The sequence below is a fragment of the Podarcis vaucheri genome (assembly GCF_965113315.1).
Source record: "Podarcis vaucheri genome assembly, chromosome: 1".
Classification (NCBI taxonomy): domain Eukaryota; kingdom Metazoa; phylum Chordata; class Lepidosauria; order Squamata; family Lacertidae; genus Podarcis; species Podarcis vaucheri.
In genome coordinates, this window is record NC_138759.1 from 86,141,300 (window position 1) to 86,165,752 (window position 24,453).

At 43.5% G+C, this 24,453-nt stretch overlaps 1 protein-coding gene and 1 long non-coding RNA gene across 5 annotated transcripts in view; one reads left to right on the forward strand and one right to left on the reverse strand.

The window, feature by feature from the left end:
* Positions 1–2,672, reverse strand: part of CLCF1 (cardiotrophin like cytokine factor 1) — a 52,693-nt gene extending 50,021 nt beyond the window's left edge. The window contains exon 1 of one of the 2 annotated variants that reach the window (XM_082212904.1): positions 2,327–2,672. In XM_082212904.1, the coding sequence (XP_082069030.1) occupies positions 2,327–2,342 (16 nt within the window). In that variant the 5' untranslated portion in view covers positions 2,343–2,672. Of the gene's footprint in view, positions 1–1,328; positions 1,706–2,326 lie in introns of those variants that run through there. The other variant, XM_082212905.1, reaches the window with a different exon arrangement.
* LOC309526839 overlaps positions 1–22,821 on the forward strand; it is a 34,437-nt gene extending 11,616 nt beyond the window's left edge. The window contains exon 3 of one of the 3 annotated variants that reach the window (XR_014216976.1): positions 18,984–22,821. This is a non-coding gene — a long non-coding RNA (uncharacterized lncRNA). Of the gene's footprint in view, positions 1–10,969; positions 11,745–18,983 lie in introns of those variants that run through there. The other 2 variants (XR_014216977.1, XR_014216978.1) reach the window with 2 other exon arrangements.
* The last annotated feature ends 1,632 nt before the right edge of the window (positions 22,822–24,453 follow it).

A 24,453-nucleotide genomic window follows, 5' to 3' on the forward strand; every position in this document is an offset into this window, starting at 1 on the left:
TAGTCCCAAGCTGCTAGCTGCAGCTGCTGGATGGGAGTGATAGAACCATTTGCGCCTATCAGTTTTAGCTCTATTCTCTCCCTCCCTTCCTGTGCTGCCCCCCTTCCATGCCTTTTCACTTTTCCTGGCTATCTCAGCCAAGGAGCAGAACTGACCGGCAGTAAAGAGACCCAAGCCGATAGACAGCATCTTTCCCCAATAGACCTAGCAGTGAGAATTTGGGCTGTTGTTCATTTGTGACATGAAAGAGCAAGTTCTGCGTATGCCTGTCTACTGGTCTCCTCGGCCTCACATTTTCCGGCATATCCCCCTCCACATTCCCTGCTTTGCCTTTTCCAGCATCCAGGCAAGGGAGAAAAAATCCCAAAGATTTTTCTGTTTTTGTTTTGCTTTGTTTGTTTGCTCTTTCTTTTTAAAATAGCTGACTCTGTGGGAGCAAGAGACTCCCCTCTCCCCCAAACAGCGTGATTGTCAAAAGAGCCAGTCCAGGAAACAAACCACTTTTGACCTTTTAAGGCTTGTTTTTACATTTTTATTTTATTTTAAACACAAGCCCTCTCCCAGAAAGCCTGGGGTGTTGTCTGCAAAACACAAAACCCCCATTGCTTATAAAAATTACACCCTGCAGGAAAAAGTTCTCTCATTCCAAGTAATCGCGCCCCCCTCCGCAACTCCTTTCCAACCTTTTCAAAGTAACAGCAAGAAAAGTTTTGTTAACCGGCTGCAAATGTTAAAACTCTAAGGATTAACAACAACAGCAACAAAAACCCCTAACATTATTTAGGAAGATTGGACACTTCCTAGGGTTTTGTGCCCCCCTCCATCCGCCGGAGCAAAGGACATTTCCTCGTTCTTTGCAGAAAAAACTTGTTTCAGGGTGGTTCCCCCCTCCCCTTTCACTTCTCCTGTTCTTTGTTTAAAAACAAACAAACAAACCTTTATTTTGGTAACCAAACATACTTTCTTTCTGTGCTGGGGCAGCACTTAAAGCACGACAAGGGGGGTGGTAACCCTTTATAGCCCTTGTCTAAAATGCTGGTGACTTTGATTTTCCTCTGTCAGTTTTGGATGTTATTCCCTTACTAAGCAGCGTCTCTCTCTCCCCTTCTCCCCCCCCCCCCCAGTAATCACAAACATGCATGAAAAAGAGAGAAGGGGGGGGGGGCAAAGGGAAAGTCTTAAATCAGTCCCAAAGCCAGACAGACGTTTTAATCAAATCAAATTAGAATCAGCAGCGGTTTTGGGGTGGGGGGAAGATGAGGCGCATGGCAAGAACCCCCCGCCGCCCCATCCCCCCTCTCAAAACTGAATGAGATGCGAGCCCTTACCTGGACCCCCCCCAGCAACACATAGCATAGTAGACTCAGAGTTTGGGCTGGGGGCGACGCTGCGGGTTAGCAGGCAAACGGTTTTGTTCCGAAGCTTCTGGCGCAGAGTGAAAAAATTGCCTTTCTCCCCGGCTGGCTCTGCCCCCGGTTCCGTTCCTTTTTTCCCTCCCCCCTTTTCCCTATTTGTTTTGGTTTGTGTTTGCTGGGTGTTAGGTGGGAAAAGTTGTCTGTACGCTTTTTTTTTTTTTGGTGTGTGTGCAAAGTTTTCACCACTCTCTGTCTCTCTCTCTCTCTCACTCACTCTCTCTCTCTCTCCTCTTCCACCTCCCGTGATTTGCTCTTTTGATTGGTGTCCAGGAATGTAAGAATATAAAAAAGAAAAATGGGAAAAAGTGCATACACCCTCTCTCGAAGCGGCTGCCTTTCCTTTTTCCCTCCCTTCCTTTTTTTTAAATCAAGTGTTAAGCAGAACCAGGTTGCTTTCAAGAATGTATTTGATGCAATTGTATACAAGCGGAGGGTCATTCATTTCTTTCTCCTTCTCTCTCTCCCCCCCCACCTCTCCACCCCACATTTGCCACCCACCTCAACATACCCCACTGCAGCTCTTCAAACTTTGGGGTGGGGAGGGGCAAGAGAAAGGTAAAGGAGCCAGCAGTATGCATTTCCCTCAAAGTAAAGAAGGAAGCGGGAGAAAACTTTTGTTTTGTTTTGTTAAAGAACTATCCAGAGGAAATGCCAGCCCACCATACCCCACCCTAACCCCCTCCCAACCCCGCTCTCTAGATCTCTGGATGCTGCCAAGATTTGCTAGTGGCATTTTTTAACAAAAAAAAAAAAAAGAAGGAAGAAGAAAAAGAAGAAGGGGGGTCTTCCAGTAAATGCTGGAGAAATTGAACGTGTTTGTGAGGGCTCAGTTGAAGTTCTCAGTGGGGAGAGGTGGGCTGGCTTCCCTGCGCAGGAGGGGAGGCCTGCAGAAAGGTACCCAGGACTCCTACCTGCTCTGAACTCCATCTGGTTAAAGCCCCAGTCCGGCGCAGCCCTTGAAGGTAGGTGTGTGGCTGGATGCTTCCTTTCGCCGAGGGGTCTGCATGGAGTCTGCTGCCTCCTTTATTCTGGGCCAGGATTAATAATCCCATTTGCCAATCCCACTCACTAGGGTTTGGTTGTGGGTTTGGTTTTTGTGTGTGTGTGTGGTTTGTTGTTGTTTTTTAATTTGGTGAAGATATTCACGAAACCTTCCCTTCTACCCCCCCCCTTTCCTCCTTTCTGACGCGTAAAGCTTTAACCACAAAGCAAAGCCCAGTCCCAGAGGGTGGGAGTATGTGGGGGGGCATGGGGGGGAGGAGGAGAGGCACCGCAGATTGGCTCCTCTCCCCTACAAAGAGACAAGGCGAGGTGAGTGTGTGAAGCCACCCTGTCTCGGGCTGAAATGCCAGATTTGGAAAAGGGAGGTGGAGGGAGATGTGGGGGGGGGGAGGAAGATGGGGGGGAAGGGGTGGGGATAGACGGGAGAAACTGACCCATTCTCTTTCTCCACTTCTTTCGCCTTTCCTCATGCTTCCCGTTCTGACTCCCTGCAGTACTTGCCTGTCTAAGAATCCCCTTGGCCCAGACTTTTGGCCCGGTCTGCAGCAGGCTTTTTGACATCCGCGCCCCAGCCAAGTGCCAGGCAACTGGGGCCAGCGGCTGCCTTCCCACTGCCCTTTTGCAGGAAACAAAACACAATGTCTTGCCAGTGGGTTGTTGTCGGATGCTTGTCCCATTCTCACAATCGGAGTGGTGGCGTTTAGTCACCAGCAGGTGACTAAACCTCCAGGCGACAGATGTCATGAAAGGCTGATGTAGGAGTGAGTACCGAGAGATAGTTTGCTCAGCAGGCAGGCAGTCAAGGGCATTGGTAAGGGGGCCTTTTGTCTCTTTCTCTTCGCCCAGAAAAAAAAAACACCATACACATTTGTCTCTCATTCATCCCAGTGTTCTTCCTTCCGTTCCTTTGTGTGTTTGTGTGTAATATATACATATATAGGTTCTGATCGTAATTCATTAATCAGCAAAAGACTTGTCAGTCCTATTTCAACACAAGGCTTGTGACTCAGCACTCTGCTTTCCAACTTTAGGGGCAACCTCCCTTACGCTGAATGGACTCATTGGAAAGGGGCTCTAATGAGGAAACAGGGGAGGCTGCAAAAGCGTTCAGGGGGTTGTTTGAAGGGGGGCATTAGGTTTGCTGCAGAGGAAGTATTCCTTTAAAAATAGCTATGCAAGTGATATGTATGAGAATGGAAACATTAATACTGAAGTGATAGCAGCACCCTACTTAATGAAAGATAATGTTGTATCTCTCATAGAACCCTTACAACTTAGCATAGCTTTTCCCACCCCACCAGTTCTGAGCACTGGTTTGGTTGTTCATATTTGTCCACTTAGTATACACTGATATGTCCCATTCATCAGGGTTTGCACACATGTAACCATGCAAGCAAGCAATTTTTTCGACAGGCCCCAGTTCTGCAGACCTTGCAGATGCAACATCTCCGTTAGCAAATTGTCAGCATAAGTGGTTCTGATCCAGCAAACCTCCACTGCATTAGTTTGGGTGTTTGCATTCCGTCCCTTCTGCTACCCAGTTGCTGAGCTCTGGGATCGGTGTAGAGGTTGTTTTTTGTTGGGGCTTTTGAGCTGCGTTGAAATGTATTTTCCCCCACCCCATGTTGCTTAAAAAAGTTATCTGACAAAAGAAATTCTCTCTTTGAATTTAAATGGCTAAGAAATTGTTTATTTTCAATTACCCTTTCTTTGATTAGGACTGACTTTGCTGATGGGAGTCTTTCTAACTAGATGAGGACTTTGGAAATAAACTTCACATTTAAAATAAACTATCAAATGTTATTAAAGCTGGCATGTCAGGTATATAGCAAAAATGAAGGGAAAAAGGAACCAAAGCTTGTTTATTCACATTACTAAATATTTACATATTTTGCAAACAAGAAAAGCAAGGGAGAGAAGGGCTTTGTGCTGTACAAGGAAATCCAATCACTTCATCCAAAATTAATTGCGTTCGTGAATATATATGTTTTTTCATTGTTAAAACCTGACTCGTTATTTACATGGAAAAACTATTATGGGGCTTTGAACTTTAGGAAAGAGGGGTTGGGGGACGTATTCCTTTTTTCCCCTTGCAGGCTTTCGCGCAGTGCTTTGTGTAAAAACAAAGGCACTCACAGACACAACTAATTTTAGCATTTCCAGCCCTCCAAGAGCCTTGTGCCTCCAAAAGGTGAAATTTAGCATTTTTCTCAAATGTAGTTTGAACCACTCAGCATTTTAAGTCTTATAAAATGTTTTAAGCTGTGAATTCATGTACTTTCCATTCTTTATTTAAAGTAACTATTCACTTAACTGTTTCACACACCCATTTATTTCTTAGTCATTGGAGATTTATGTACCTCCAATAGGGCCAAGGTGAACTGATATTTCTTTTGTGTACAGAATAAATAAATCTAAGGTAAGCAGCAGCAGTCCAATTTATATATTTACAAGAAACTGAGTCCTGCACAAAGCGCTGCCTTTTCTTTTTGTCTAGACACAAGTTTACATGTTTGTAAAATGCGTAGAAGTTTTCAGGCACATCGCTGCCTAGTCCTTGTTCCATGCTGTGTTTTCTTGAGCCTGCTGCAAAAGAGTGCAGAATTAGTTGAAATGGGCTTTGAGGGTTGTATGAGGGAAGGTGCAGTATGGGACCCAGAAAGGCATGTCCCAAACTGTGAGTTTTTGGTTCTTGAGCTAAAGAAGAGAGATGCTTCTATTTGAAGATAAATTTCTTTTCTAGCAGATAAACTCTGAACCTTGAACTTCCAGATTTTATTTTATTTTTATTTTATTTACAAAGGGGCATTTGGGAAGCTTGGAGCGTAAAAGACACCCATCATGTGCCAAGGACGTGTGAAAAATATGTGACCTGTGTTTTGTCCTGTATTAAAAATGCTCTAGAGCAACAGCCAGCCCTTGAAATCAGAAGGATCCTGTAAAACAAATTGTGACTGCCAGTCTTAGCTAGAACTGACCACATGCCGTGAAAATGCTAATATGCAGTAGCAGCCAAGGAAATTTCAAAAAAGGTTTGAAAATTAATAGTGAAGGGGTTCACAGCATGCTTGTTTCCCAGTACACATAAGCATATTCCTTTACAACAGGGCTGGGAGACTCTGTGGTCCTTCAGATGTTGCTGGACTACAACTCTCATCATCCTTAGCCATTGGCCATGCTGGCTGGGGCTGGTGGGAGTTGGAGTCCAGCAGCATCTGGAGGGCCATAGGTCCCCCAGCCCTACTTTGACAATAGAGTTTTTTCACATTCCATGAAACATGGTGGAATAGAGACCCGGATCTAGATCACAGTTCATCAGCTTCCCGTCCTGGATAAGCAGTAGTTGGGTCCAGAAATGTAGACGAGAGGCATGGCCGAAGCACACAGTGGGAATTTACAGGCTGAAAGAGCAGCAGCTGTGTCATACCACCAGTATATAAAACTTGTGAAGACTATTTGCATCCTTTGGGTCGTTATGGGTTATGTGAGTTGTAATTTGGTACATCAGAACCTGGGGCAGAGCCACTCTGAATAGGAGAAAGGGCACACGTACCTTAAGAGATTTGCATTCCAGATTAACAGCCAGGCCTGTTTGGTAACTGCAGCTGACCCAAAGTGCACATTATTTTGCCTTACAAGACTAAGGGCTCATCCACATTTTGCTTATCCCGGGTCTGAGTGGTTTTCTGCTTGTCTCGTGCTTTCTAGGCACGGCACGGGGTCTGAGCAGTTTACCGTTTGCCCCTTTGCTTTCCCCAGGAACACCAGCTCTTTACAGCTGAATTGGAGCAAATGTCAGTCCTTGGGAAACCTAATGGGCATTTACTCTGATTCGGTGATAAAGAGAGGGTTTCCCCCCCCCCGGGGGGGGGGAGCAGTAGAACAAGGGCAAGTGTGGATGAGCCCTAACACATTTGACCGTAAGTACTAATTCTAACCATTGTGGAAGCCAAAAGACAAGGGGAGCCCCTTTTGCTCTCCAAAATAATTCTTGCTTCTCACAGGCAGCTTCCTTCTTAAGGCTTAAAATAATACAAATTTCTCCTCTGCCAAAAGATGTATATTCAAGTGTTCCAGGAATTGTACTTTAAAAAAGCAACCTAACCCTAATTGTGTGGTTGGGAAATACATATTAGTGTATATTTTGTGAGCTTTGTTCTCGTAAGTTTTCTTTTTCAGAACTATTGGTGAGGAATGACATATACAGGACACTGAGAATGTGGGGGAGCACTGGCTGGAGTTTGAGGAGTTATACAGAATGAAGCTCCACTTCCTGGCCACTTTAACCCACCCACAGATTACCCTGGTTTTACAACAAATTCTGCCTTCACCTTTTAAGTGTCGTTCTACAACCGTGAGGTCTCAAAACATACTTTTTTAAAAGTGAGATTTTTAGGGTTCTGGCTGGAACACAGATGTTTCCCTGAAGCCAGAGCCGCTTCAGATGTTATAAAACTGGGGGAATAGACAGACAGGAAGCACAAGAGTGATGCTTTTTTCGCTCCTGCAGTTCTCTGTTGTCATCTCAAATAGAACCTTTAAATTTCACCCTCTTGGGGAGTTGCAGAAATGCCCACGGTTCCATTTCAGCTTATTCATTTCATTGCAGCAAGTGTGCATGTGTGAAAAGTCTACTTTGGATAATATGGGGGGGGGACAGGACATTAGGAAGCAGGCACGTAAACCCCAACCGTAGAAGCCTCTCTATGTTATGTAGATGGTTATATGCCTTGACAAAAGGACTACTGCAGCATTGTCAGTGTGCTCTTTAGTTGATATATGCTCTCTGGCTAATTAATGTAGAATAAATACCATCCTTGCTTGTTGTTTTTTATTATCCCAGCCATTAAAAAGACTGATCAAGATTGCTTCATGTGGCAACTCTTAAAAGATTTGAAAAACAAGCTTGAGTAAAGATAAAGTGCTTTAACGCTTTGCCTTTCTGCATTAAGTGATCTTGTGAATGTCTTGTTAGGTCTGCTAAATTGATCCAGCTTGGATCTGACAGCCAGATACATATAAATTCTGTTCGCTCTTTGCCTTTGCCTCAGGCAGTCTTCCATCTCCTCAGCATTCCTGGACCACATTCACACAGTTACTTTAACCAGCCATTTGCTGTGCTTAATGCTCCCTAACTCCTGTATTATTCACACTGTGAACGCAGCAGTAGGAAGAGTACGGATCCCACTTTTAATACCATAATTCTTGTTCCTTACATCTGCAGGAATATTGTGGAAATAAAACCTTCTTTCCCCCCTTTCCAGGGTGCCTCTTGACAACTGCAGAAATTATAGCTTAATTGCCCTCTAGGAAGTAGAGTTAAGAGGAATTCTGGGATACCTGCACATGACATCACTGAATGGGATCTCCTGGGGCATTAGGTAGTCTATTGCTTAAAATGCATATTAATTGTACAGAAATCAAAGTACGGTTTTTAGAACTCAGAAGTACCTAACGTTGCTTTTGTGGTACTCTTGTAAATGCCAGCAAAAGCAGTTCCGACTCTCTTTCCTCCCACAGCAATGAATTGTGGCCGACTCCAGTTTGCATGTCCAAGCACCTCTTTAATGAGGAGGTGATCAGTTAAAGGCTTTCTTCTCTTTTCAATCTCCATTAAATAACCACCAAGCATCCTGCCATCTTGCATCCTGCCATCTTCAGCGCTTTCGTGAACTCCTTTCTATTCCTTCCCGCTGCCCATTTTTAAAATCTCTTCAGCCATTTTCCTGAAGTATTGGTACTTCGTGCCATGGAATGCACTTTGCCTCCTTACCAGAAAAGTGAGATATCCTCATTTCAGATTGAGATGTAGGTCAGAAAGGGACTTGCCCAAATCTGCCAGGGACGTGTCAGAGTGAAGATTTGAGCCCACATTCCCCATATGTCAGGCGGGTGCTCTGGCCTTTTGAGATGTCCTTCCAGAGAGCAGCAGGAAGTCCCTCAGTCCCACAGCCACCCTTCTGATCACTCCTAGCAGATCAGAGATTCTTCCATGGACTGTTAGAGTTTTGGAAGTTTTGAAGGCTTCTTCTTCTCTGGCCTTCTCATGAAGAAGTCAGCCTCTGCGGATCATGTCCTTGCTCGACACGTAGCCCAATCCCTGGCATGAGGCCGAGCCATTCCTTACATGGAAGCATAGGGTACCACCTGGTTCACAAAGTCCTGGCAGGCTTCCTAGCTCTACCATTGGCAGCCCTGCCTCTCTCACCTCCCTCCCCCCACCCTGCTGCATCGCAGGAAGCACTGTGGGTGGTTTTGAGCTCACCAGAGAGGGGTGAGTCCTTCCCCCAATCTCTAGAGGCGCCAGCACTAGCCAAACCTCCCACTGCCAATGTTTGATTGAGCTCCTTCCCAGCCTCTCCCCCCCCCCACTTCCCCAATAGCTATTCTTATTGAGTGTTTTGTTGTTGTTTTGGCAAGGTTTAAATAAGGGCAGTGGGACAGGAGAATCATATAACATTTCTGGCTCTTCCGTCAGCCTGCAGTGATATCACTAGGAAGATCCCACAGGCATCAGGCTGAAATCCTAGCTGTTAGTACTGTAAACCAGCCTCCCCCAACCCGGTGCCCTCCAGATGTTTTGGACTACAACTCCCATCAGCCTGTGCCTGATGCTCTCCAGCACACACAGGCTGTGGCTGATGGGAGTTTTAGTCTGAAATGTCTGGGGAGCTCCGGGTTGGCGAAGGTTGCTGCAAACCCTAGCAGTGGCTGCTGGTTCTATTCTCCATGCTATAAATATATGCTGATGTCACAGAAAGATGCTGCTCTCTTCTCTTCCAGCCCTTTCCCTCTTGCCTCTCATTCATTCCTTGCTCCCGCTCCACCACATGCCTGTGCTGCCTTCCCACAGCTGCTCTTTTCAAGTTCATAACCCTCTCGCTCGAGGTTCCCCTCTTACCTGTTTCCTATCCATCCACTAAAGGGATTGGCAAAGGAGTTGACTCTGTGACAGGGAAATGACGTCATGGGATTTTATAAGCTGACATTCCAAAGTGATTAATGGGGTTGGGTGCTCCACGGACTTATCATTTCATGTTCTTTTGGCAATCCTGGACAGGAACCACCATTGGTCACATTTGTGATGTGCTGGGAGCTTTGCTCTACCTACAGCCACAAGTAAAATCAATACGGTGAATGCTAAAAAGAAACAAGATAATATACCTTTGTCATGGCGTTAAGACTTTTACTTATAACACACAGTGAGCACTAGGATCATAGGAAGCTGCCTTATACAAAGTCAGACCATTGGCTCATTCAGTTCAGTTCTGTCAACACAGACCAGCAGTAGGTCTCCGGGATTTCATGCAGGAGTCTCTCCCAGCCGTACCTGGAGATAACCAGGGATTGAACATGGGACCTTTCGTATGCAAACCATGTGCTATACCACTGAGCTATGGCACTCAATGTTAAATGAACCAGAGGGGAAACGGCATGCTCCATTGCGGAGTGGGACCTGAGGCACAGTAGTAGCATCTCATCAGTGTCTGCAAGCCATAGAATAATGATGTGTTTGGCCCTACATACTCCTCATTCCCCGCCCAATGGCAGGCCCAAAAATGTGTTGTTGTTTTTCTGGCTTAAGGGTGTTTAGGTCCTAAATTGGGAGTCTGGAAAGACAATGTGCTATACAGATGGAAAGCAGCATTAGGTACTTATGTGAGAGTTACATGTAAATGTTATTGGCCTTTCTGTAGCAACATTATTACTCCATGTAAATATTATCAAAGCGATGGAAGTTTGGGGAGTTTCTTTACGGCTAAGAGTGAAAACCTTTGTTTTCAGTGAGATTTCTCCTGTCACCCAAATACAACAATAACATGTTTCAGGTTAAGATAAGACATTTCAGAGAGATATATCTACATTGGTCTCTTGCAGCAAAAACAAGTAAGAGTCTTGTGGCACTTTGGGGACTAACAAATGGTCTAAGCTTTGTGGACTAAAAATAAGTTTGTGTACAGTTTTTCATTTTGTGTGTTGTTGTTTTTTTAAAGTTGAGTAGTAGTTTAAGATGGATTAGAAAATGTTTTTCTAACTCATAATACTATAACTCAGGGACATCTGTTAAAGCTGAATATTCGAAGATTCAGGAAGGACAAAATAAAATCTGTCTTAGTTAAATTATAAAATTTGCTCCCACGAGATGTTGTGATGGACACCAATTTAGATGGGCAAACTCATGAAGGCTAAAGCTATCAATGGCTTCTAGCTTTGATGGCTGTGTACTGCTTTCAGTATTAGAAGCAGTATTGCTTTGAAATACCTGTTTCTGGGGAGCACCAGTGAGGAAAGTACTGTTCTACTTAAATCCTGCTTGTGGACTTCCCGTGGGCATATGGTTGGCCACTGTGAGAATAGGATGCTGAACTTTTGGCTCGTTCCCGTTCTTATAAGAGGCAGGGGATCAGTTACAGGATCATCTTAAAGCACAACTAGCCATGCATCCCCATCTTGTCCGTTAAAATCTCTTCATCGGTACCTCTGCAATCTCCGAACAAGTTCTGAAAACCCCTTTAGCTCTGACCTGCTTGCCAGAAAATTTCCCTTTTCAGCTACTGCTGCTTACTCTCCTCTGTGAGAACAGGATGCTGGCTTAAATGCGCATTTGGCCTGATCCAGCAGGGCTCTTCTTGTGTTCTTAAGCTAAAAGGAATCTGGGAGAAACACAGGTAATGTGACAATAATTTTCATAACATATGCACAAAAGTGCCATCATATTCATGTATCCCATCTGAAGCAGATTTAGGTAAGCCTTTTAAAAAACAAAAACCTTAGGCTGCTGCATTTTGTTTTGTTTTTTAAACCAATGACTATTTGAGGAGAAAGGGGTTTTGTCAGTAGTCGTTCACTCCATGTTGGTAACTTCCCTATTTCAGTGTTACTCTCATCACTCATTTTATAGCCCTTGGCTCTGTTTACAGCAACCGTTAAATGCTGCCCTAACTAGAGAATTACTCATTCCCCCACAGGGTGTCCTACATCACTCCTTCCTTTATCAACAAGTGTCATTTATCTTCACAACATCTCATCTTGATTAGCTAATACGCTATAATGATGAAAATGCTCCTTTAATTTGGGGTCCCCTCCTTAAGATTCATGCCCTGATTAGTAGTAGTTCTTACACAGCATTGTCTTGTGTTCAGCACTTGGAATTCCCTTACTACACCCTAGGATCTCAAACAGTGGAGCAAATGTCTTCGGGATTTATGCAGGAAGCCTGTGGAGAGGAGGGCAAGAGTTCCCTCACTACTTACATACACAGATGCACAACCTTTAACATTCTTGTGTCCCATTTTGCAGACCCTCCTTTGTAGTTTTCTATACAATAGTACCCAGGGACGCGGACTTATAAAAAATATTGGGGGGGCCCGGGAAAGCTCATGAATAATAAATAAGCTCATGAATATGCAAATAAAGTGGCGCCGCCTCCTCGTGAGCGAATAGGGGAGAGCGTGCTGCGCCTATTAATCAGCTCCGGAGCGGAAATTGGGTGGAGCTTTTGCTCGGGAGGGAGGGCAGGAGGCATGCAGCCCGACCCTGTGCATTTTGGGCTGGGGGAGGGGCGGCGATGGCGCTCTGCTGGAGGGGCGCTGGAGATTATTGGGGGGCAGAGCCCCCCCAAACGAATTTTTGAGGGGGCTCGGGCCCCCTCAAGCCCCATGGAGTCGGCGCCTATGATAGTACCTCAGTTTTCAAGAACAGTCCTGTTTAAGAAAGAGTCGGCTTACGAACTCTGCAAAACTGGAAATAGTGTCTCGGTTGGCAAACTTTACCTCGGTCTAAGAACGGAATCCGAACAGTGGAAGGGCACTGGTGGTGGGAGGCCTCATTAGGGAAACGGTTTTGGTTTAAGAACGGACTTCCAGAACGGATTAAGTTCATAAACCGAGGTACCACTGTATGTACATTTGTGTGCCCAAGGATTCCTGTGAACAAGTTGTGAGCAAACTGTTGCTAAACTTGCTCGGAACCTTGCACGTCTTAACATATAAAGCGTCTGTGAGCCCTGAGTTACGCATTCTGAACATCAGTGGGGAACAAACAGTTAGTCATCACAAAACTTCGCAGTCGTGTGGGTTACGCACCTAGCAAGATAATTTGACTAGTCTTTCATGTCAACTATGGCCAAGGCAAGTTCCGTTTTGCATACAAGCAAGGCGGGTGTTCTTAAAAGGTAACAGCCTCAGCTCCTGCAACAAAAAAGTATTTGCTCTACATCATGGAAAAGCTAGCATGAAATTACATAACAAGAACTAGGTGTGTGCAGACACACCTCAAAACAGGAGTGGGCGGGTGCATTTTTATCTCCTGCCAGGCTTACTTCCACATTCATCTTGCAATTTAGGATGTGTTTGCTTCCTTTTCCAGTGCTGATTTAGGCTTCATGTCCTCCTCTTTCTCCCCCCACCCCCAATGTTAGCAGGGCTGTCCTTTTTATGTTTTAAAGAACAACTTGTACGGTTATGCAATTAAAAGCTCACTTCGTGCTTAAAATAAATAAATGAAAATCTGCTCTCATGAAAGGTGGTTGTTTCTTGGTGATAACATAGATACTAGCCTATCAGCCCCAGCCACAAAACACTTCTAAAGGAAACTCCTTGGATCTTGAAGAAAGGCTTGTGTGCCTGATCAAAATGGTGTGAGTGCCCTTCTTTGGACTCCACTTGTTCTTAGGCACACCTGTTTACACCTGGCGTCATCTTAGTATATATTGAGAAAGAGACAGAGGTAAATTGCACCAAATCTCTGCCATCGCCATTGAAGGTCTGAGCTGGCAAACTTATTTCAGAAGAAGGGTGCTTTTTATTAGATTTTTAAATGACCTTTTGTGAGATCATGGGGATTCACAACTGTTATTGGTTTGGCCCCAAAACAGTATTTCAGTTCTTTGAAAGGTGAATTTTAATCCCACTCTAGGAAGGCAGGTTCATTCCTCCAAAGAAGCCATAGCTCATTGGTAGAACACAGGGCATGTATCCCAGCTCACTGTCTGGCACAGCAGCTTCCAAGTTGCAGGCCTTGGAAAGCCCCAAGCCCTTGGACAGGCATTGCAGCAAGGTGAGCTGCTTGAGCCAATGGCATGATGAGACTGTGGTGAAGCAGCCATGATATTTCTTCAGAATACTGTACATGTTGCTTGCAGCCGCTCATTTTATTATGCCATTGCAAAAACTCCCCAAAGTGGACTGAGCAACAGCACAGTAAGTGTGAAGAAAGTTGGATAGGGAACACATGCGTGACTGTTGAATCCACTACATGGATTCATCTGACCTACACAAATGCCAAATTAATCATGGAAATTAACATATAGGCGATTTTTCAATGGGTTTCTCAGTGTGATGGGAATCTAGAATTCCCTTTTGTATCCCAGGGTTGCTTCCATACTAGAGTGCTGCCAAGGCATTCCTTTTCCATAGTTAATTGGAAGGCAGCAGAATTAAATTAGCAGTTCTACACAAGGATTATATTATCCAGCAGTGCCCTTCTCCATGGCCAAGATCTTGCTATAATGTTTACTTAGAATTAAAGGTTCCCAGCAACATTAATTATAAGTACAACCCTATGCTCAGATGCCCCATTGAGTCTGATGGAACTTCTCACATAAGTATTAGAGTTTTGCAATTCCTGTTTGAAGGTTTTGCTTGTTGCATGACTTTCTGAGGATTGGTAATAAATGACCCTTCAGTAGCCAAGTTCTGTTTCTGTATGGAGTGAGAAGCATTAATTACTTAAGCCATCATTTTTTTGCTTCCATATATGCAAAATACTATTTCAATTAAAGATTGGGAGGGGAAGTATTTTAGTAACTCTTGTTACCTTCTAAACTCCTGAAATGGAAGAAGTAAAAGGAAATTTGGTGCTAATTGCCCATCTTCAATCAACAGGAAGCCATAAAACAGGTAGAACTTGCAAACAATTTTTTGTAATGAAAAGTACAGAAGCTCATTTTTTAAAAAACTGCCACATGTCATCCTCCCCCCGGCCATCCATGAACTGACAACAGAAAATACTGCAATGCAGTGAGCTAATAAAAGATGTATGGATGTTCCATAAAAAATCTAATGAAAAGGTTAAGTGGGGAAGTAGTCTCTGATCTGTGGTAGTTTTAGAACCTTATTCTATATAGTGACCATTGCTTTTTCCTTAATCTTGCATTCTTCTCATTGATCCTATCAACTTAGCATATCAAAATATCATGTATTCCTACTGTGGCCAAAGAAATAAGACAGTGCCTTTATTAATCTATTTATTGTTACCCATGTGTTTTAACCTTTCTTGGAAATAATTATACATACCAGACAAGATGTTGAATTCCTAGAGACCACTCGCTCCACTGGATATCATCTTCATTTATAATGTGCAATAGAGATGGAGAACTTGTGACCTGCCCTCCAAGGTGTTGTGGGACTCACCCCCAGGCAGCGTGGCCAAAAAGATGGGAGTTGTAATCTATAGGAGGGCCACAGGCTCCCCATCCCTGATATACAACGAGAATGGTAACCAACCTCCATAGAGACATTTTGGCAAAGGAGTTGCTGCAGTCTGTCCTAAGTTAATTGGGAATTGGTCAGTTGTGATGAAACCAACATAAGGATAGGACAATGGCAGTACAGCATTTGCAACCAACCACTTATTTCAACTGGAAACAGCCATTAAAAAAAGGAACAGTTTTTCATCATGATGTGATCTGCCTACACAAACCTCTTCTTCACATTGCTGCCAGTCAGATTTTAGCTGACACTGTCTAGGATACAATTTGGATAAGACAGTTTCAGCCATCTTAGCCTAGTAACAACAGTACCTAGAATTTATAGGGTGTGTCTCAAGCACTTTACATCTCAACAGTTTTTACAGCCATCTGATAAAGCAGTTCAGTAGTACGATATTGCTGAGGAAAGAGACACAATGGCTTACAACTTTGGGTGCGTGCTCCCCCTAAAAAAAAAGGTCAAGTTCCTCTTTTTCTAGGGAAAAAAAGCCCTGGATTCTACCCTTCACAGCCAGCAGGAGGAATCCTGCAAACAGCAAGATACTCCCTGCTTGTTGGCACTGCAGCACCCCCTGGCGGTCAGGAAACACACCTCTGTGTGGATTTCCCTCAGACTTCCCATCCGATTGCTGGCTCGCTCAGAGTGCAGACAACTTGGCAATCTCTTCTGCCAAGTTCTTAAAAGTCTCTGCTAAGCATGCATAAGCTGCAATGTTTTGGAGGCTTCCAATCTGGCCAAATGTGGGCAGATTTTCCTGAGGCCGACAAAAGCAAGGCTCTTGCGTAACACCAAAGTGAGACCTGTCTGTTGCCAAATTTCAAGTCCTTGCTCCAAAGCACAGAGGTGCTGGAATTTCTCAATGAAAACGTCGGAAGAACTAGGCTTGGGGTTTTTTTAAAAAAACAAAAAAACACACACATGCATTTTGTGCCTCGGGCCCATCATTCCCATTATGACTGCAACTTTTTCTTTTTAAAAAATCAGCCCAAGGGAAACACTGGTGACTGCACAGCTTTTGCATTGATGGTTATAATTGGGCAAAGATATGAGGAACTGGAAATGGTCTTATAGCGGAAAGTTAAGCAACCTCAATAGACGTCATTGGCAGCTTCAGTTTTAATGAAAGCCAAGTTGGAACATCTAATGTGACAGTTTTCCAAACTTTTTTTTTAATGGTTTGCCCCCTCATTTCTATGGTTACTATATACAAGATCACCAAATCTTGGCAGCATAACATCTGTATGGTGCAATTCAAGTTTGTATACTCTGTGTATCAAGTTTACCACCTAGTTAACCTATCTGAATAACTTCCAGCAGGTTATCGCTTGCTCTCTTTCATATTGCCAGAAGCAGCAAAGGAAAGGGCAGTGTGGTGTGATAGCTAGTGAACTAGCTTTGGAATGTTCTTATCTCTACTTGGCTTTAAAGCTTTGAGCAACATGTTCTCATCACTGACAGGATGGTTGTTAGAGAAAGCAAAGGAATAAGAAAGCATGTAATAAATCCATTAATTATAAGAAAAAGCGGAATGAAATAGCTTACCTAATTTTCACTGACAAAGAAAAGGAGCTTCTCACATCAGTCCTAATTCTTTTCTTCAAAATTCTCATTACCCCCACCCTTTCTCCCTGTGCATTTAAAAGTACGAAGGACTCATCCACACGGGAGCTAAATTTAGATATGACGCTGTTTGTGCATCTTTTTTGTGGCATCCACACAGCATCTTCCTCACCCTGCTAAATTCAGATTTTCTGATCTGCAGATAATCTAATAAGAGAAGAAAATCCAGTAAGAAATTGCAAGTTCTCCAACTGTGGACACACAAAAACATGTTATGTGAGCAGGTTTTTTTACAGGTGAGCTGGCATTTTGCTGTGTGTCGACCCTGTTGTTGTTGTTTTGCCTACTATGCAATTTTTTCAATGTGTTCAGTTCTAGAATTATTAATATTTATGACTGTACAGAATAGCATTGACATTGGCTTTCCGTCTCATCAATAAATGCTATTTTGCCCACTAACCACTACTCCTGGAAAAAATTGGATACTTATTACTTACATACTTTTACTCAGAAAAAAGTTGCACTTTATTCAGTGGGATTTGGTTCTGAATTAGAGTACAATCCTTAGTATTTAAATAAGTGATCCTGCTTCTTATCCTTGCATGTATATATGCTCATCTATAAGCAGACATCATTCTACAGCACAAAAAGTTTGTGAGTTGCACAGTCAAAGATTTTGACTACCTCTCTTTTCCCAAGTTGATCCCAAGTACTCAGAGGAAGTACGAAGTTTTAAAGTAATGGGTGCAGATTGCCCCCTACTGTCCAAGGAAAGAGGGGGAAACAACAGAAACTTCATACCAAAAAGCCTTCCAATTAAGTAGCCAATAAAGGATGCTTCCAGACTGTCACTATTTTGGGGTGGAATTCAGTCACATACCAGCAAATTCAGATTGGACTTTGCAATAAGGAAAGTGATGGTGAAATGCAATGGAAAGTGTGGAATAATGCTTGATACAACATTATATAACCTCCCTGCAAACAAATCAATATGAATGCTCATTAAATAGCCCCTGTCGTCAAATCTCCCCACAAACAAATCAGGATAAATAATAAACAGGTCATCAGAAGCACCCCAATATGTTTTTAAATAAGAATAGAATGGACAATCATTTTGATCTGAAAGCGGTATAGTAGCAGATACCTAGTAGGCAATCAAATTGACAAAAGTAATTACAGTCGTACCTTGGAAGTCAAACAGCCTAGTTCTCGAACATTTTGGCTCCCGAACTATCAAAACCCAGAAGTGACTGTTCCGGTTTTTGAACCTGCTTTTGGAAGCTGAACATCCGATGGTGCTTCCACAGCTTCCAATTGGCTGAAGGCGCTTCCTGAAGCCAATCAAAAGCCGTGCTTTGGTTTTGGAAGTCGAACGGACTTCCAAAACAGATTCCATTTGACTTCCAAGATACGACTGTATTTATAGCCTGTTCTACAATTGCACTCGGAGCAGCCCTCATTAAAAAATATCATGCAAGTGCATTTTGAAACAATTAAAAATTAAAAGAAGAAAATACAAACCCACTTTAAAAACAAAACAAAACAAAACCCTAAGTTAGTTTTAATCAGTTAGGAATATTTTTATTGTGTGCAACCAATGACCATTACAATGAAACTCACAAAAAGCAAACAATCCTATCTAAGAGTAAGTTCTTAAAACATACAGTTCTCATAATCATTTAGATTAAAACAATCACCTTGGCAGTTAAGATTGTGTTGGGTCTAAAATGTAGCCCATAAGTTTCTCATTGCTAGTAAATGAAAAGCTGTAGTAGAAAACAAAATGAACTACTCAGCCAGCAACCATCTAATTTTGTAGAGAAGTTTTTAATTGGTCGATTACAAGCTACCTTTTCAGCTCCTGTCTAAAGTAGCTTAGAGAAGAGACCAAGCAGATCTCAACTGCAAGGGCGTTCTGGAGCCAATCCCTTTATTTATGTCATGACTCTAGAATAAGTTCAGATGGACACACACATCTATTCACAGTATATATACTCATCTGAAAATGTATGTGAGTGTTTGATGGGGTTATAACATTTCAATCGGACATATGCCAAATTTACAATAAATTGTTGATGTCTTTACAAGTCTTCAGGTCATCTCTTGAAGTGGATCAAATCACAAATAAGGAACGCAGAACCCTCCAGTTGTTGCTGGACTACAATTCCCATCATCCTTGGCCACTGACCTTGGTGGCTGAAGCTGGAGTGCTACAGGTTCACAATCCTTGTTCTAAAGGATATGTTTGTTTTGTGCTGTAGTTAATAAAGATGTATTCATTTTCTTTTAGAGGAGGGATTGGGAACCTGAAGCCCTCCAGAAATTGTCGGACTCCCAACAGCGCCATTGCACAAACTGGTCTCCCATGATGTTGGATATCTCCTATTATTCAGAACTTTAAACTATGACACTCGGGCTGTGTACACACTAACCCATTTCTAGCAAAATAATAATAATATAGATTTTCTCTCTAGAATTGTTCATGATCATCCTCAACATGTTGCTTTCAATCTAGATTGATTCTAGATCCTGCCATCCAGAAGAGTCGGTGTGGTTACCTGAAAAATCCTCCCCTTGATTATTCCCTGCACATACCCCACATGAATGAAGAAAGAAATGGTGATTGTGATCTTTGTATACACCCCCCCCAAAGCATCATTGGACAAGTGTAGATACACCTCTGCATTTCTGGGACCACCTACATCTGTTTTCAAGTGGACACATATCTGCAGTGAGCTTTTATTTTCAAAATGAAAACAGTTTCCCATGAAGGGCTTTTCTGAGGCAGAAAAATATATAGATCTGGACTGTGTGTGAACTATGTAAAAAAACAACAAGGTACTCAGTTTCCACAGATTCTAGAAGTAAAGTGTCATGTGTATGCAAACCTCAGACAACCAAGTTAAGTAGAGATCTGTGTGACAGATCTTGACTATTCCAAACAATTTATGCAGAAAGCATAGTTGACAGCTACAAAAGAACAGAAGACACAGTTGCTTGAGCATGGACAGAGAAGGATAAGAAAAATAAAGCCTAACATTCAACATACATATCTTTTTAACATGTAGTATACATAAATATTGGCACCACCTATATGATGTACCAGCTAGCCAGGACAAACAGACCGTAGCCTATAAGAGAATGAAAAGCAGAGACTTTTTCGACTGTAATACTTCCTTAAATAAACAAAATGAAGGACCAAATGTTTTTTTCCAGGACTGATCCCCCCTCCAAAGTGTTTTCCTTTGTAAATACTGTGGATTTTGCCCACCTATGTACCATCAATGTAACTTGTCCCCCACTTCCCAAGTAAGGCTGAAAGAACAGCTTCAGGGGAAGCCATTTCTATTGCGGCACAAATTGGCAGGGGGAGGTTAACCCCCCCTTCATCTAGTACCATTGCCTAAATCTAGTCCTCGCCCCAAAGAGCTGCTTGTAAAGAAAGATTAAGGAGAGGGGAAAGAGCCAATCATGGATTTCCCATGTCAAGTCTGTTTTGGCACTCACAAGAATTACTTTGGGCGCTCCCAGCAGACTTCTGATTTGTTTCGAGAAACCAAAAATCATCAACCACAAATTTCTTTTAAAGCTCCCCTGAGTTTCGGAAAGTGTTTGCTATGCAGTATTGGGAGCAGCTGCTGGAGAAACACAAGACCAAAGCCCCCACTGGGCAACCAGAGTTATTCACAGGGTTCCCTGGACTGTGGCCAACTCAGTTTAACAGCCTGATTCATAATGCATTTATTTAAGACAAAATACTTGGATTTCTTAATCCCATTGTGTAACTGGGACTCAGTCAGGTTAAATCCAAAGAATTCAGCTTGCCTTGATTGTGGACTACTGTTAGTATTAGAGGGCAATTAAGTTTCAGATGCTTTAGAGATATTCCTGGCCTTGATTATTGTAGACCACTAATTGTCCAGGCTGAGCTTTCGGGAGAGTTTGATTTTTGCAACTGGTTTTTATTGAAGAGGTTTATTTTTACTAATGTATATACCCTGTAGTTGATTAAATTGGGCCTGGATGCAATGAGGTCATAGGTTTACCTTTCAGTTCTGTTTTGCAGTATCCGGGTGCCAAGTTTATCCCCAGGTGCTCACTTAAAACAGGCAAATATTGCCCTCTTCTGTTTTTTAAAATATATATATGTCAGTTTCTGCTGCCAAGAGATTTTGTTTCAGAAAGGAAATCTATTTGAATTTTATGGATTTTTAGGTATGGGTTCAGGGATGCTATTTTTTGTTTCTAGGGAGTGAAAAGGGGGGAGGAAAGGGTCAATTTTCAGCAAAGACTGAAGGTGCTGCTTTTGAGGTTGTTTAAAGCTAAAATGTAAAATGTGTTTGTTTTTAGGGGGGGGTTCTTCCCATGTTTTATAGCACATGTTAATTACTGTAAAAGTAACAAGAAACAGGCAACCACTGAAGCAAAGCAAATTTACATCTTTTAGCATGCAGATGCAGTACTGGACACAATACAGTTCAGAATACAAAAAATAAAGTTACAGCAATTTCCCAAACAGCAGTGTCATGCAATGAAACTAATAAAGTGGTACCTCGGGTTAAGAACTTAATTCGTTCTGGAGGTCCGTTCTTAACCTGAAACTGTTCTTAACCTGAAGTACCACTTTAGCTAATGGGGCCTCCCGCTGCTGCTGCGTCACCGCCACGTGATTTCTGTTCTCATCCTGAAGCAAAGTTCTTAACCCGAGGTACTATTTCTGGGTTAGCGGAGTCTGTAACCTGAAGCATCTGTAACCCGAGGTACCACTGTATTGAAATGTTGAATACTGGTGCTAATACTTCAGCTAAGAAAAAAAAGCTTGAATGCAATCCTTTGTATGCCTTTTTAGAAGGGACTTTCTGCCAAATAAATGTTCGTAGGATTGCAACCTTAATCTCTCTCTCAGGCCCACTTGTCCTCATAAATCTTATTTGAACAAAACACTCTCAGTTTCAAGTTCAGATGTATGTTAATTTCAGGTGGTCACATGGCTTTCCTTGTAACTTTGTACATGGTGGTCCTTACACATCTTATTCACTTAAGGGTTGTATAATGAGAACTAATGTGAAGATGTGGTTATAATGTTGGACTAAGGCCTGGGAAATCAGGGTTCTAGTCCTCACCTTGGGCCAGTCACTATCTCAGTCTAACATACCTCACAGGGTTGGTTGTGATGATAAAATGGGTAGAGGGAAAAGCAAGTACGCCACTTTTTGCTCCTTGGAGGAAAGGTGGGATATAAATGTAATAAATAACAGAACTAAGCAGAGCACTTCAGGACAGAAAGGAAAGGAAATGTTTGGACGGGGGGTAGGGGGCCTCCATGCTCTCCCTGCAGTTTGCCCAGAGCAAAGTGGTGTGTGAGCTCATGCAAAACTCAATGTAAGATCTTGCCTCTAATTTAGAGCCACCTAGTGCTTTGTCTTTATGAAACTAGGGATAATGTCAATAAATAAATAAGCAACTTCATGAGGAAGTCTGGGTGCCTTCCTATTTTTTAGGAAGGCTGCAAGTGCATACCACAATATCAAGCTTACACTTTTAAATTGGATTTAAGCACTTGCTTGCCCTAACACAACCAATCCACCTTTAAGAAAATCAAGTTCTTGATGTTTAGAAAACGATAGGGAAATGCACAGTGTGAGATGAACAAATTACAGGAAGACGTCTAAACACCCTACAAGCAAATGAATATATGAATGCGGATTGTCATATAGTAGCCCCACAAACAAATCAGAATGAATGCTCAATTAAGACTGGATATAATAGAACCCCCACATTAGCTTTGTGTAAAGCAAATCAGGATGAATGCTCAGTCATCTCCAGGGGTTGTTTTGTTATTTATTCCAGATTTCTTCAGCAGCTGTGTTAGAGATGAAATAGTTCTACCTATGCTACCCTTTCTACGTGACATTTCATCAAAGTGTACTAGCATACAAATAGCTGGGACCCAAATACCTAAAGAAAGATGTGCATCCTTTCTGGTGCTGGAGGCCCAGACCATGCAAAACATTATAGGTCAGAATCAGCCCCTGGATTTATGCATGCGACAACGGCCGTGAGAGTTCTAATAGCACAAGGATGGAAGACTGAAGAAACCCCAACTAAAGAATCATTGCAAGAAAAATTGATGGACTATGCAGAACTGGCAAAATTGACATATAAGCTACGTGACAAGGATAACTGTGACTTTAAAGATGAATGGGAACCCTTTCCCATTTGAAGACGCAACAAAGCGAACTGGACTCCTTGGCTGGCTTTGTTCACAAACTTTTCTATTGATGACAATCAGCTAAATAGTTTGAGAATCTATACAACTGTGTAACGTGCAGAAAACAGCATTCTTAGAGAAATCAAAGCCTGGAACTAAGGGAAGCTGGTGGGTGGGTTTTGTGTGGGAGGGTGGGGGAAGGGAGGAAAAATGGGGACAAAATAAGGATGATGTGTTTCTGGATAATATGTTTTGTTTTAATTTTGAATAAAAAGGTGTTTTTTAAAAAAAAAGAATCAGCCCCTGGAACCGCACTTGGACGCCCAAGAGCAAACGGCAGGCGAGAGTCGAGGGCGCAATAGTTCCCGAAGAGTCCGCACTGTCAAGCGCAGCCTATGAATGCTCGGCTGTCTTAAAGGTCCTCCCGGTCCAACGTGGCAGGAAAACACAACCACGAAGGGCAAGAACAACTGCTAGCTCTGGGAGCTTAGCAGTGTGGCCTCTTCCCTCCGGGCAAACCAGGTCCCTGACGTCCGTCTGCTGCGTTAAGAACGTAAGCTCGACGGGTGACAAAAGAGCGAGAAGGACAACTCGGTGCAGCGCAGCAGGAAGGCTACAGAAACGCATTTGGACTGCAAGGAAAGATCCGCATGTAAGCAGCCTCCTCACACCAAGCGCCCCCACCCGGCTGCGTTAACTGATGCAGGAGCACATCGTTGCTCCGGCATCGTCTTAACATAGCGCGTGCGCAGTTGCGCTCTCGTCTCTCCATTCCTCCCGCCTTCCTAGAAGAAGGCGGTGCGAGAGGCTGAAGCGGGGGCGGGGCTTCCAGAGGATCCTACGCCCAGCCCCACCTTCGCCGACTGGGAGGAGCGTGAGCTTGCTTCCTCCGCGCTTGGTGGGTCACGTGGACGGAAGTAGGGTTCGATCATTTGCCCCGACCTGCCCGTGCTTGCGTTCTGCTCTCCTAGAAGATGACAGCTACGCTGTCCAATGAGGAGGCAGCGTGGGGCGCGCGGAGGTGGGCGGCCTGAGAGCGCGAGTTCGGAACTTTGGTGGGGAGGTAAGAGGAGCCTCCTGTGGGGGGGGGGGGCGGCTGTAGCCCGGCCGCTAGTTCCTTAAAGCAACCGGCCGCGTGTCTAAGGGCGCTTGAGGCCGCCGTAGCGGGTTGGGAATCAACCGTTAAAGACGTGCTTCTGTCGGTATCCCAAGGCGTTCTTGGAAGCTCCGATGAGGCATTTCCTTCCTCCAGCTTTGGGTTGCCAACGTCGGCCCTTCTGGAATGCGCCTGTGCCTCTGGAACGCGCCGGGTGGCAAGGTCACCAGGTGCAGCTTCTGTCCTGAGGCGCTCTTATTTTGTCCAGGGACAAGAACCCTTCCCCTCTTGCACGCGCTCTTGAAACTGTTACCCCCTTTCTGGACGCCCGCACCCCCAGGGCCAAATCAGTCTGCCTAAGGAACACTGATTGTTCTCATGCACAGTTGCCGACGCAGAGACCTTTCTCGAAAGTGTTAAGCCAGTTGCTAGGTGAATGGACTGACAAATCTACTTCTCAGTATCTTTTCTAGGCATTTTGCTGCATCAATGAAAAGCACTCAAGCTTGGAGTGCTCCTGGATCCAACTTTGTCATAGAATTGTAGAGGTGGAAGGGACCCTGAGGGTCATCTAGTCCAACCTCCTGTCATTGGGGGCCACAGTGGCTAGGAGTGCCTTTTTTAAACTTTGGACAGATGCTAATCTTGGTATATAAAGCCCATAAGGCCTTCAGATCA